Source organism: Molothrus ater, chromosome 27 (assembly GCF_012460135.2).
Source record: "Molothrus ater isolate BHLD 08-10-18 breed brown headed cowbird chromosome 27, BPBGC_Mater_1.1, whole genome shotgun sequence".
Lineage (NCBI taxonomy): Eukaryota > Metazoa > Chordata > Aves > Passeriformes > Icteridae > Molothrus > Molothrus ater.
In genome coordinates, this window is record NC_050504.2 from 4,748,996 (window position 1) to 4,762,643 (window position 13,648).

Sequence of the window (13,648 nt, forward strand, 5' to 3'; positions counted from 1 at the left end):
CTCTCTCGTTTCCCCCGTGCCCGCCCCGCAGAGCGCCGGGTTATGGTGGCACCGGGCTGAGCGCCGGGACGCGCCGAGGCGGCAGCGGGGGCCGAGCCCGGAGCCATGGAGGGGCCTGGCCAGGTAGGGACACCCGGCCCCCGCCCCGGCTCCGCCGCTGCGCCCCGGCACGGCCCCGGCCAGGCCTCGGGGGTGCCCGACCCTGCTGACCCCCTTGTCTGTGTCCCACAGGAGGCCTACGAGGAGGGGATGAGGAGGAGCCTGGACCCCGAAGGCTACGAGGACCCCGGCCTAAAGAGCTCCCACCTGTCGCTGGGCGAGATGAGCAGTGAGTGGCTGCTGGGGCTCTGGGGGCACTGGCAGCGTGGGCACCACAGGGGTGGCATTGCATGGGCACCAGCGTCACAGGGGTGCCAGCACTGCAGGGTGTGGCTGAGCACGGGTACCGGTGTGGCAGAGGTGACAGCGCTGCATGTGTGACAATGGCATAACACAGGTGACAGCTTTGCAGGGGTGATGGCACCACAGGGGCACTGGCACCAGCTGGGTGCCAGCATTGCAGGGCCACGAGTGGCTCAAGGTCAGGCGTTGCATGGGCAGAATTTTGTGGGTGCAGCTGTGCAGGGACACCAGCATGGCTCAGGGGCATTGCAGGGGCACCAGCAGTGCATGGACATGGCTGTTTCATGGCTGCCAGCTTCTCGTGGGCACGCATGGCACATTGGCACGGCATTGCATGGGTGCCAGCAATGCATGGGCACAGGTGTTTCATGGCTGCCAGCTTCTCGTGGGCACGCATGGCACATTGGCACGGCATTGCATGGGTGCCAGCATGGTGCAGGCACGTTGCATGCGTTGCACAGATGCGTTGCATGGGCACAGAGGACGCGTTTCCCAGGTGCCAGCGTGGCAGTGGCAGCGGGGCCAGGCAGGGACACCCCCCCTCAGGGCAGCGAGTCCCTCCCGTGAGGTGCCGCCTCCAGCTGCGGGTGCCCGGAGTGGGGCTGAGCCTGGGGACACCCGAGGTCCTTGAGCCCCCCGGGAGGGAGGTGAGGGGAGTGTGGGGGTCTGCGTGCCGCGCAGCATCCCCCTGCCCCAGGCAGGGCTGTTTCGGAGCTGCCACCCTGAGGGGGTGTTTGTCAGCGCTGGGGTGACACAGATGGGGTAACGCTGCCCCCTGTTCTGCGCAGGGGCCGGCGCTGGCATCGGGTCCCCCCTGCAGGCGTGGAGGGCCAGGGCCGAGGAGATGAATCCCCTGCGGTGAGTGCCCAGGTCGGGGCGGGGGCTCTGCCTGCCCGGCTGGCACCCCCGGGGGAGGCCGGTGGCACCCGCGGTGCCCGGCGCTGAACCCCCGTGCCCGCGCTGTGTGTTTTGCAGCCAGTATCTGCCCGGCCGCCGGGGATTTTATGACCTGGACGGGAAGAGGCGCTCGGCCGGGGCCCCCCCGGGACACCCCAGCCGTGGCGAAGGGCAGCGTGAGTGACCGCGGGGGCCCCGGGGGACAAAGCCCAGCCCCGGCGTCCCCCCCACCTCGAGCCCCCCGTGGCGCTGCCCGCCCCGGTTCTGCCACCCCCGTGTCCCACCCTGCGCGGGGGGACGGTCACCCGGGCGTCAGGGCACGCCGCGGGGTGACCGCTGCCACTTGCCCGTAATCGCCCACTGATTGAGGATAAATAAACCCTTTGTTTGGGGTGAGGACAAGAACCACTTGGGGCTGAACGCCGGCTGGCGCCGGGCGGCTCGGTGGCGGTGGCGGCGGGCAGGGACGGGGACACGCTCGTGCCCACGTGCCACGGCCAGCACCGTCGGGGACACAGTGCCAGGGGACGCGCCCCGTCCCCGCTGCCGCGGGCGCAGCATCCTTGCCCCGGCAGAGCGGGATGCGGCTCCTGCTGCATCCCCCGGCCGGGTGACCCGGCTGGGGACGGCGAGGGGACCGCGGTGGTCCCCGCCGGGGGTGGAGGGGCCCGGGGTGAGCCTGTCCCCGCGGTGGGGTGACAGCGGGCGGGCGGGAGCCGTGCTGGTGTTTACTGTCAGCAAAGGAAGTGCTGCGGGATTTACGGTGCACACAGGGCGGCCGCGGGGATCGGTCCCCACTTTATAGGGACGGAGCTGCGGGGACATGGGGAGCGCAGGGGGGGCCGCAGGTAGGCAGGGGACGGGGACGGGGACATGGCGGGGGTCAGGCTGGCCGGGGATGTGCTGTCCCCGTGTCCCCATTCCGGTGCTCGGTGCTCGGTGCTCGGTGCTGGGGCTGTGCCTCGAGCCCCGTCCTCACCCCGGCTCCGGTGATGTCCCCAGACTGTCACTCTGCCCCAGGCGCCGGGCTGTGGGGATGGGACGGGACCGAGGTGGGCACCGGCAGGGCGAGAGATGGCAGAGTGGCACGTCCAGCAAACTCCAGCTGGGCCCTGGGGTGGGACAACACGGGAGGCACATCCACAAGTGCCCAGCAGGGCTGGGGTGGGGATGATGGAGAAGGGGACACGTCCAGGTGACCCCAAAGGGGGCTGGGATGGGCGTGATGATAGAGGCACCTCAAGCAGACCCTCAGGCAGGGGGATCCGGGCTGGGGCAGGGACTGGCTGACGCGTTGGTGGCTCCACTTGCAGCTGTGTCAGTGACCGATGTGGACCTGGAGGCAGCAGGGAGCAGGAGGCTCCTGTCCCAGCCGGACAGCCATGAGGTGGGTGCTGCCCCAGGGACCCCCATTTTCTCCCCATTCTGGGGCTGGGTGGACTGTGGTGACCTTGGGACCAACCTCACAGCTCAACCCTGGGGACAGCAGGGCACTGAGGGGGATGCTGAGTGTCCTGGGGGTCCCCAGTGTGACCAGGGACACGCTGACCCCTCCATCTCTGGCTGCAGGGATATGTGGAGCTGCACGAGCTGGTCCTGGACAATGCAAAGGATTTGTGCTGGATGGAGGCTGGCCACTGGCTCAAGCTGGAGGAGGACTTCCAGGAATCAGGGGACTGGAGCCAGCCCCATCTCTCCTTCCTGACCTACCACAGCCTCCTGGAGATCCGCCGGGCTCTGAGCAAAGGTGGGGACAGCTCCAGGGACCACCAGGAGGGTGGTGAGGACCCCTGCCCTGGCTGGATGGTGACAGGGCTGTCCCCACAGGTGCCATCCTCCTCAACGTGGAGGCCAACTCGCTGCCGGCCATCGTCCACATCCTCCTGGACCAGCTGATCTACGAGGGGCAGATGAAGCCACAGGACCGGGACGATGTCATGAGGACGCTGCTCCTGCGCCACAGGTACAGCCAGGGCGGGGGTCCCGGGGGGTCCCGGGCTCTGGGACCCTCCCCAGTGTGTGCAGCCGGAGCTGGAGCCTGGCTCGGGGTGGGAAAGCTCTGCCCCTCAGCCCGTTTTGGGGGTTCCTGCGCACCCCCGGGGCTGGGGCTCTGTGGGGGAGGAGTTGGTGGCGCCGGGGTGTGTGACACCCCCCGGTGTCCCCAGCCACCCCACCGAGGACGAGTCGGTGTGGACGATGCCGCCGGCGCTGGTGCAGCGCTCGGGCACCGGCAGGGCCGACGTGGAGAGGCCACTCCTGAGGGAGCAGCGGCCCATGGAGATGAGCAGGATGGCAGGGAAGGCGCAGGTGAGAGGGACAGGGGGCACGGGGGGCACGGGGGGCACGGGGGACATTGGGGTGTGGGGCCGGGAGTGGGAGATGCACACTGGGTACACACACATCTTGGCACACACACACACACACACACACACACACACACACACACACACCTGCAGGGGGGACACACAGGGAACAGTGGGGACACTTGGGGGACAGAGGGGGGACTCAGGAATAGTGGGGGACATGCAGGAGATGGAGAGGGACATGCAGGGAACAGAAGGAGGGACATGGGACAGAGGGGGATGTGCTGGGGATGGAGAGGGAGATGCAGGGGAACACACAGGGGGTGGTGGGTGACACACATAGGGGCAGAGCAGGGGGACATGCAGGGTACACAGGGGACCACAGGGGACAGCCACCGAGGCTGGCTGGCTGATTCCTGCCCTCCATCTGCCTGCAACAGAGCGGGGTCCCCAAACCCCAACTCCTGGAGACAATCCCAGAGGGTGCTGAGGCCACCCTGGTCCTTGTGGGTGAGTGGTCAGTGGGATGGGGGGTGCTGGGTGCTGGGTGCTGGGTGCTGGGTGCTGGGCTGGGGGGCAGGTGCAGGGTCGGGGGTGCAGGGGGAGCTTTGCCATGTGCCCCTCGCTGTGCTCGCTCACACGCTGCTTTTCTTGTGCCTTTTTTGCCTCTCCCCATCCTCAGCTCTCGCCGCCGCCTGCTGCTGCTCAGCGCTGCTCTCTGGGCCCCCCTTCCCGTGTCCCTTGTCCCCATGTCCTCATGCCTCTATGTCCCCTGTGTCCCAATGTCCCTGTACTCCCATACCCACCCATCCGTGTGTCCGTGTGTCCCTGTGCCCATGCCCCATGTCCCTGTACTTGCATGCTCATTTACCCCTTTGCCCCAGTGGCTTTTGTGCCCTTCTCCCATTCTCTTTGTCCCCATGCCTCTGTGTCACCTCACCTCCATTCCTGATGTCCCCACGTTTTGCTGTCCCCGTGTCTCTGTGCTCCCACATCCCCACATCCCCGTCCCCTGTGTCCCCGTGCATGTTCCCCCGTGATCCCTGTCCCGTCCCATCCTCCCCCCAGGCTGTGCAGCCTTCCTGGAGCAGCCAATGCTGGCCTTTGTGCGCCTGAAGGACGCGGTGACACTGGACGGTGTCCTCGACGTGTCCATCCCCGTCCGCTTCCTCGTCGTGGTGCTGGGGCCCGACACCCCCCAGATCAGCTACCACGAGATCGGCCGTGCCATCGCCACCATGATGTCCGAGAGGGTACGGGCCACCACCAGTGCCACCACCCACCCCTGAGCACCTGGGGGGCACCTTGTCCCCCTGTGCCACATCCCCTTCTGATCCCCGTGTCCCTGTGCCTCTGTGGCCTTATGCCCCTGTCCCCAAGATTCCGTGTCCTCCCCTCCCTGTGTCCCCTTATCCCCAAGCCCTGGGGTGTCCCCACGTCCCCCTCTCCCCGTGTCCCCTCATCCCCAAGCCCTGGGGTGTCCCCACATCCCCCTCACCCCGTGTCCCCTCATCCCCAAGCTCTGGGGTGTCCCCACGTCCCCCTCTCCCCGTGTCCCCTCATCCCCAAGCTCTGGGGTGTCCCCACGTCCCCCTCTCCCCGTGTCCCCTCATCCCCAAGCCCTGGGGTGTCCCCACGTCCCCCTCTCCCTGTGTCCCCTCATCCCCAAGCTCTGGGGTGTCCCCACGTCCCCCTCTCCCCGTGTCCCCTCATCCCCAAGCCCTGGGGTGTCCCCACGTCCCCCTCTCCCTGTGTCCCCTCATCCCCAAGCTCTGGGGTGTCCCCACGTCCCCCTCTCCCTGTGTCCTCTCATCCCCAAGCCCTGGGGTGTCCCCACGTCCCCCTCTCCCCGTGTCCCCTCATCCCCAAGCCCTGGGGTGTCCCCACATCCCCCTCTCCCCGTGTCCCTTCATCCCCAAGCTCTGGGGTGTCCCCACGTCCCCCTCTCCCCGTGTCCCCTCACCCCCAAGCCCTGGGGTGTCCCCTCGTCCCCCTCTCCCCGTGTCCCCGCGGGGACACCCCGGGTGCCGGCGCTGGCTCAGTCCCGCGCTGTCCCGCCCCGCAGGTGTTCCGCCGGGACGCGTACCTGGCCGAGGGGCGGCAGGAGCTGCTGCGGGGCGTGGAGGATTTCCTGGATGCCAGCATCGTCCTGCCGCCCACCGAGGCCCCCAACGAGCAGCTGCTCCGCGCCCTGGTGCCGCTGCAGCAGGAGCTGCTCCGACGGCGCTACCAACCCCTGGAGAGGCTGCACATCGGGGACTTCCTGAAGGATCTGGGTACGGCAGGGACCCCCCCGCAATCCCCTGTCCCCGTGGCTGGTGGGACCCCCTCCCTGGACACAGCAGGGTCCCCTCATGGCCACCTGGTGTGTCCCCAGAGAAGGACGAGGCGGCTGCAGATGATGACGATCCCCTGCGCAGGACGGGGCGGCCCTTTGGGGGGCTGGTGCGGGACATCCGCCGCCGCTACCCCAAATACCTCAGCGACATCAAGGACGCCCTGAACCCCCAGTGCCTGGCCGCCGTCATCTTCATCTACTTCGCGGCACTGTCCCCCGCCATCACCTTCGGGGGCTTGCTGGGTAATGGGGGGACAGGCTGGGGACGCTCCTGGGGTCGGGGATGTCCCCGCAGCTGGGCGTGGGGCTGGGGGTGTCTCTGGCCATGGGGATGCTCCAGGGGGGCTCTTCCCCCCAATCCAGGTGCTGAGAGGTGTGGGGTGGGGGCACAGCGCTGTCCCCCCAGCCCGGCACCCACCGGCTCCGCTCCCATCAGGTGAGAAGACCAAGGGGATGATGGGGGTGTCGGAGCTGCTCATCTCCACCTGTGTGCAGTGCGTGCTCTTCAGCCTCCTCAGCGCCCAGCCCCTCCTCGTCGTCGGCTTCTCAGGACCCCTCCTGGTCTTTGAGGAAGCCTTTTACTCGGTGGGTGCCCCCTCAGCTGCCACCAGCTGTCCCCACAGCGAGGCTGGGGTGTCCCCACCAGCCCTGGCACGGGGACAGGGATGGGGACAGGGACAGGGTGCAGCTGCGTGGGGGATGGCACGGGGGGATGGCACATGGAGGTGATGCCACCCGTGTGATGACCCAGGGGTGAGACCACACAGGTAGGGCCACCCAGGTGCTGGCCGTGGGGTGATGTGAGGTGCATTGACACCACCTGGGTGATGCCAAACAGCTGTGGGTGACACCCCAGGGGGGTTCCCAGGCAGGTGCTGCTGGGTGGGTGACCCACGGGGGTCCTGCCACACCGAGGTACCCCCACCCCCATCCCAGGAAGGTGACATGGAGCCACCGTGGGTCCAGCAGAGCTGAGTGCCCACGCACTGACAGGGCTGTGCCCTCTGGCTCCCCAGTTCTGCAGCAGCAATGGCCTGGAGTACATCGTGGGACGGGTCTGGATCGGTTTCTGGCTGATCCTGCTGGTGCTGGTGGTGGTGGCCTGCGAGGGCAGCTTCCTGGTGCGCTACCTGTCCCGCTACACCCAGGAGATCTTCTCCTTCCTCATCTCCCTCATCTTCATCTTCGAGACCTTCTCCAAGCTGGTCACGGTGAGGGACGTGGGGGTCCCACGGTTGGGGGGCTGCAGATTGTGGTTATCACCCAGGTTTCCATAGAAACAGTGGGATGCAGGTGAGGGACGGAGTCTCCTTGTGCTGCCTCCCCTTTTCCAGGTGTCTCCCACCCATGAGGCCCTTCCAGTGCTGACTATTCTGTGATTCTGTGATCCATGCTTCTCTCTGCAGAGGGATTTTGGGGCACACTTGTCCATCCCCACTGTACCACCCCGCCCTTGCTCTGTCCCCACTTCCAAAACCCTAAAAACACCCCCTGCTCAATCTGTGCTGAGCTCTCAGCCTCTCCCAGCCCCTGGTTCCCACCCTGAACCCACCTGGAAGGTGCCACAGGGCTCCCAGCACGGCAGGGGGGTGCAGGGGATCCCCATCCCCATTCTCTCCTCTTCCCTCCCCAGATTTTCAAGCATCACCCACTGAAGAGGGAGTACAACGTGCTGTCTGAGGTCCAGCCCGGGGTGCCAGAGCCCAACACGGCGCTGCTGTCCCTGGTGCTCATGGCTGGCACCTTCTTCCTGGCCTTCTTCCTCCGCATGTTCAAGAACAGCTCCTTCCTGCCTGGCAAGGTGAGGGTCCCCCGGCGCCCAGGGGGGGCAAAATCTGGGGGTGCAGTGGCTGTTCCTGCAGGGGAGGGGGTGGTGGGACCCTGCAGGTTTCTCACGCTGTCCCCACAGGTGCGGCGCCTGATCGGGGACTTTGGGGTGCCCATTTCCATCTTCATCATGGCACTGGCCGACTTCTTCATCAGCGACACCTACACCCAGGTCTGGGAGGGCAGGGCTGGGGGGAAAGGGTGTCCCCACATGGGGACATGGGGGTGGGTGCTCGTCCCTGTGTCCCACCCCTCACTCCCCCATCTCTGCTCCCCTCCAGAAACTCAGCGTCCCCAAAGGGCTGCAGGTCACCAACTCCAGTGCCCGGGGCTGGTTCATCCACCCCATGGGGGACACTACCCCCTTCCCCATCTGGATGATGTTTGCCTCCGTGATTCCAGCCCTTCTGGTCTTCATCCTCATCTTCCTCGAGACACAGATCACCACGTGAGCATGGAGATATGGGCAGGGGAGGGCTGTGGGGTGCCTGGTGGGTGGGGGATAGAGGGGACCTCCCCTGGCACTGCGTCACCAACTGCTCCCTGTGTCCCCGCAGCCTCATTGTCAGCAAGCCCGAGAGGAAACTGGTGAAGGGCACCGGCTTCCACCTGGACCTGCTGCTGATCGTGGCCATGGGGGGGCTGGCAGCCCTTTTTGGGATGCCCTGGCTCAGTGCCACCACCGTGCGCACCATCACCCACGCCAACGCCCTCACCGTCATGAGCAAGACCTCTGCCCCGGGCGAGAAATCCCAGATCCTGGAGGTCAAGGAGCAGCGCATCAGCGGCCTGTTGGTGGCTGTGCTCATTGGTGAGCTGGGGAGGGGTCCCCAGATGGGCAGCGAGGGTCGGGGGTCCCCAGGGACTCTCCCCAGCCTCTCCTTCTCCCCCACAGGCGTCTCCATCCTGATGGAGCCCATCCTCAAGTACATCCCCCTGGCCGTGCTCTTCGGCATCTTCCTCTACATGGGGGTCACCTCCCTCTTTGGCATCCAGCTGTTCGACCGCATCCTGCTCCTGCTGAAGCCCCCCAAGTACCACCCTGATGAGCCCTATGTCACCCGGGTGAGTGACCCCCACGGGGGCCGTGGGTTTTGGGTGTCCTGGGGCTCCCCAGAGAGCCTCCTCCTTCAGCACTGCTGGGTGGGACCCTGCACTGCTCCCCCAGCAGCCAACACCCCACAAAGGGTGTGGGGACGCTGTCCCTGTCCTCAACTCTCTGCTCCTGGTCCCACAGGTGAAGACTTGGAGGATGCACCTCTTCACCTTCACCCAGATCATCTTCCTCGTGGTGCTGTGGGTGGTGAAGTCCACGCCGGCCTCGCTGGCTCTGCCCTTTGTCCTCATCCTCACCGTGCCCCTGCGGCGCTTCCTGCTCCCCAAGATCTTCCGGGACATCGAGCTCAAATGTGTACGCAGCCCTGGCGCTCCCAGCCCTGCCCCAGCCCCACCTCTCTCCCTGCTCCTGCTCCCGTCCTTGTCTCCATTTCTGCCTCATCCCTGTCCCTGTTCTCCTCCCCATCCCCATCTCTGTCACCATCTGCATCCCTCATTCACACCCCTGTCCCCATCCCTGCCCCATTCCTGTCCCCATCGCATTCCCCATCCCCATCCCAGCCCCTCCCTCATCTCCAGCCCCATCAGTGTCCCTGTCCTCCATCCTGTCCCCATCCCTGTCCCCAGCCTCATCCCAGCCCCTATTCCCATACCAGCCTCTCCCTCCATTTCCATCCCTGTCCTCCTCAGTGTCCCTGTCCTCAATCCTGTCCCCATCCCTTTCCCCAGCCCCATCCCAGCCCCTCCCTCATCTCCAGGCCCATCACTGTCCCTGTCCTCCCTCCTGTCCCCATCAGTGTCCCTGTCCTCCCTGCTGTCCCCATGCCTGTCCCCCTCACGGCCTCTCCTCCCTGCAGCTGGACGCAGATGACGCCGTGGTGACCTTTGACGAGGCAGAGGGGACAGATGTGTACAACGAGGTGCAGATGCCCAGTTAAGGGCCGGCCCCCGGCCCCTCAGCGCCCCCCCAGCCCCGCTTCCATCTCCACTGCTGCCATCCTGAGGCCACCGGGCCACCAAGAAGGACTGGGGACACGGTCCCCACCTGCCCACCCTTGGGAATGGAGCCTTTTTTTGTTTTTCCCTTTTTTTTTTTTTTTTTTTTTGGTCTATTTTTAAAAGCATTTTGGATGATGTGATCTCACCCCCACTTTGCTGCCTGCTGGGGAAGGGGCTGCCTGGGCTGGCCGGGCCCCACGTGCCACCCTCCACCCGTGGCAAGGTGGGATGTGCCACTGTCCTGTCCCCAAGGCCACCACCAGCGTGGGAAAGAGCCGGAGGAAGACCCCGGAGGGAGGAGGAGGAGGAGGAGGAAGGCAGGGACAGAGATACAGCAGGATGGGGTCCTCCCACTGTCCCACCCCCTCCCCAGGGAGCCCCCTCAGCCCAGCCCCTCTCCCCAGCTGAACTTTGAACAAGCTGGGACAGACCCATCACCCCGTGGAGCCTTTTTTCCATTTTCTCCATCACTGGCTCCACAGGGTGGTGGCAGCTGCTCCGCTGCACTCCCAGCACATCCCAGAGCCAGGATGTAAATAGCCCAGCAAGGGGGTTCATACATTTACAATGAAAACAATCATGCTTAAAACACACAGAAAAATACTTAAAATTATGCTGATGCTTCTGCAGGTAGAATTCACTTAGAGCCAAGCAAAAATTTAAAAAAAAAAAAAAAAAAAGGGCTGGAAAAGTACCTCAAAAATAGAAAAAAAAATAAGAAAAAGAGAAGAAAAAAAAAAAAAGTAGCTGCAAGGAGTGATCTGTATATTTGATGCTACTGGGGGGATTTGTAATTTATTTTTCAGGCTGGTTGTGCCCCCACTGCAGTGGGGCCATGTGCGTGTGTGTATATACTAGAGAATGATAGCAAAACCTAGAATTTTCTAGAAAAGATGATTTTAAAGAATCCTGGTCAGGGCCTAAACTCTATGGACCAGTCTGGCGGCGTCATTTAACTGATAAGTTAGTCTTAATTAGTTAATTAGTCCTCTTTATTTTTATAGCGTTTCAGGTAAATCCATGTAGTTTTTCCTTGATTTTTCCCTTGCTTGCTCACCGTGTCTTGCCCTATTTCCCTTGGGATTGCTCCCAGTCCAGCCAAGCATCCCCCAATCCTGTCAGGGCTGATTCTGCCCTGGGCAGCCCCAGGGGTTGGATGTGACCAAGGGTTGGATGTGACCAGGGTGCAGAGCACCAGATCAGGCTCCAAATTTGCTCCTTTTTGCATAAATCAGAGTAGGGGACCCCAAAATCAGTAAGGGGATGGGGGGGGTGGGAAGGGGCAGCCACACCCATGGCTGCGCTGCCTCGTGTTTGGGTTGGTTTAGTTTTATTAATTCCGTGTCTGAAATAAAAATGTTTTGATCTCTGGGGGTTTCTCCTTCCCTTCCCCACACCTCTGTATCGGGCTTTAATAAACAAATTAATAAAGTCAGAAAGGAAATGGGGGTTTTCTTTCCAGCTGGGAATTGTCTGGGATGGTGCCTTAATTCCCCCCCAAGAGAGAGGAGCAGCAGCATCCTTTGAGGGTGTCCATCCCCCCGGAATGCTCAGCACAGCTGCACCAGGATCCTTGCCATGGTATCCCGGGATATCACCGAATCCCAGAACCCCAAGATCCCCTCTGGAACGCTCGCCAGAATCGCCCCTCGTTGTTCTTTGTGGGGTGCTCCCCACAGCCACCCCAGGGAGCTCAGCCCCCTGCACTGCCACAGCTGTCCCCGTTCCAGGGGGATTGGGAATATCCCGGCCCAGTGCTGCTGGCACAGGACCCAGAGCAGCCCCTGCCCTTCCCCCAGCCCCTGGCACGGGGCTGACCCCGATTATCCATAATCCCATTAAGGAACGGGCGGCACCGGCGGGGCCGTGGGAAGGGCCGTGCCCGTTCGCCCCCAGCCTGTCCATGGGGCAGGACCTGGGAGCAGCATCCTGGAACCCAACCAAAACCCCAAAGCCTCTCTGAAGGGCTGGGATAAACCCCAGTGAGGCCACCAGCCTGTCCATGGGGCAGGACCTGGGAGCAGCACCCTTAACCCAACCAAAACCCCAAAGCCTCTCTGAGGGGCTGGGATAAACCCCAGCGAGGCCACCAGCCTGTCCATGGGGCAGGACCTGGGAGCAGCATCCTGGATCCCAACCAAAACCCCAAAGCCTCTCTGAGGGGCTGGGATAAACCCCAGTGAGGCCACCAGCCTGTCCATGGGGCAGGACCTGGGAGCAGCACCCTTAACCCAACCAAAACCCCAAAGCCTCTCTGAGGGACTGGGATAAACCCCAGCGAGGCCACCAGCCTGTCCATGGGGCAGGACCTGGGAGCAGCACCCTCAACCCAACCAAAACCCCAAAGCCTCTCTGAGGGGCTGGGATAAACCCCAGCGAGGCCACCAGCCTGTCCATGGGGCAGGACCTGGGAGCAGCATCCTGGATCCCAACCAAAACCCCAAAGCCTCTCTGAGGGGCTGGGATAAACCCCAGCGAGGCCACCAGGCTGTGCCAAGCCCAGCAGAGCCGCTGGCCCCTGTTTTCCAGAGAGGGAAGCACATGGATGGCACTTCCCAGCCCAAGGGCCAGCTCCTGTCCCTGTGTCCCTGTGTCCCTGTGTCCCTGTGTCCCTGTGCCAGCCTCACGTGGGCACGCCACACTGCTGCCATCCCCAGGGCTGCCACCCCTGCCTGCCAAGCCCAGGGGCTGCCTGCATCTGCCTGTGCACCCCTGGTTCACGTTTCCCAGCCTGGGAAGAGCTCGCTGTTCCCTGGGAGATGGCAGCGAGGTCACCGCCGCGGGATCCAGCCCGGGCTGGGGGTGGGAATTTAGGTCAAGCTCCTCTTTGAACTCGCCTCAGCCCTGGGAAACGGGGAGGGAATTAGGGAAGGTCAGGAGAAACGAGGGGGAAATAAATGCTAATTAATTGGTTGTTAATGAGGGAGGGGGAGCATGGAGTTCCAGAGGGAGAACCCCAGTGCCTGCAGCATCACAGGGTGCTCCACGCCATCCACGGGCAGGGGACAAGGGACACCCTGGCATCTGCTGCCAGTGTCACTGCTCGTGCACTGAAAAAGCAGAAAAGGAAACAAAAACCTCCAAACCTGCGGCTTTATTCTCCAAAAATATTAATTGATACAAGCAACAGCACATAAAAAAATTCTCGTGGTCAGGAACAAGGCCTGGGAAGGGCAAGGAGAGAAGGGGGTGGCATTTGGGGGGTCCCCATTTCCAGCCCACCAGCTGTAGGGTCTGTGGTTGATTCCCAGGTCTCCAGTGTGTCTTGCTGGTAACAAAAGCCCCAAAACCACATTGGGAGAATTGGGACTGGAGCACAATGACAACTCCATTGATTTAAAAAAAAACCCTGAAAAATTAGAAACATCAATTTTCACATGTTGGGCCTGATTGGCTCTAAATATTTTCTGTTGGGTTTTTTTTGTTTGTTTGGTTGGTTTTTTTTTTAACTTTTATAATTTTTCCCTCTTGCAAAATAGTGACAATTCCTGAAATTCAGGGATCCAGCCCAGGCCAGGCCCTTTTCCACACAGAATTAATACATATATTTTTATTTTTAAGCTCTCACAGGAGGGATTAACCAGCCGGCGCCAGTGCCGCCTGGCCGGGCTTGGCACGGCTCGGGCAGGACGTGGCGGAGGAGCCGCCTGTCCGCCTGTCCGTCCCTCTGCCTGATCCTTCCCTTCGGAAAAAGCCCAAATAAGCCACTTGCCGAGCCAGGCACTGCCCCCGCACCCCAAACCAGCCGTGTGTGTGTGTGTGTTACCCACATTTAGGGATTATTATATTTATTATATTTCTCGATAAACAGGCGTGAAACCCCCCG

General features: G+C 63.1%; 1 protein-coding gene across 1 annotated transcript; it reads left to right on the forward strand.

Moving 5' to 3' along the window:
- Positions 1-33: 33 nt before the first annotated feature.
- Positions 34-11,072, forward strand: SLC4A1 (solute carrier family 4 member 1 (Diego blood group)). Its single transcript, XM_036399106.2, has 19 exons — positions 34-123; positions 232-328; positions 2,613-2,686; positions 2,869-3,046; positions 3,127-3,262; positions 3,465-3,606; positions 4,043-4,112; positions 4,671-4,855; positions 5,668-5,878; positions 5,980-6,183; positions 6,377-6,525; positions 6,957-7,151; positions 7,574-7,741; positions 7,850-7,939; positions 8,049-8,215; positions 8,325-8,578; positions 8,663-8,832; positions 9,005-9,178; positions 9,681-11,072. The coding sequence occupies exons 1-19, from the start codon at positions 106-108 to the stop codon at positions 9,759-9,761; spliced, it is 2,763 nt and encodes a 920-aa protein (XP_036254999.1). The 5' UTR covers positions 34-105; the 3' UTR covers positions 9,762-11,072.
- Positions 11,073-13,648: the final 2,576 nt, after the last annotated feature.

Coding starts and splice junctions, on each gene's coding strand:
- SLC4A1 (XM_036399106.2), top strand. Junction 3,607..4,042: donor GGATGGCAGGGAAGGCGCAG/GTGAGAGGGACA, acceptor TGCCTGCAACAG/AGCGGGGTCCCCAAACCCCA. Junction 5,879..5,979: donor GGACTTCCTGAAGGATCTGG/GTACGGCAGGGA, acceptor GTGTGTCCCCAG/AGAAGGACGAGGCGGCTGCA.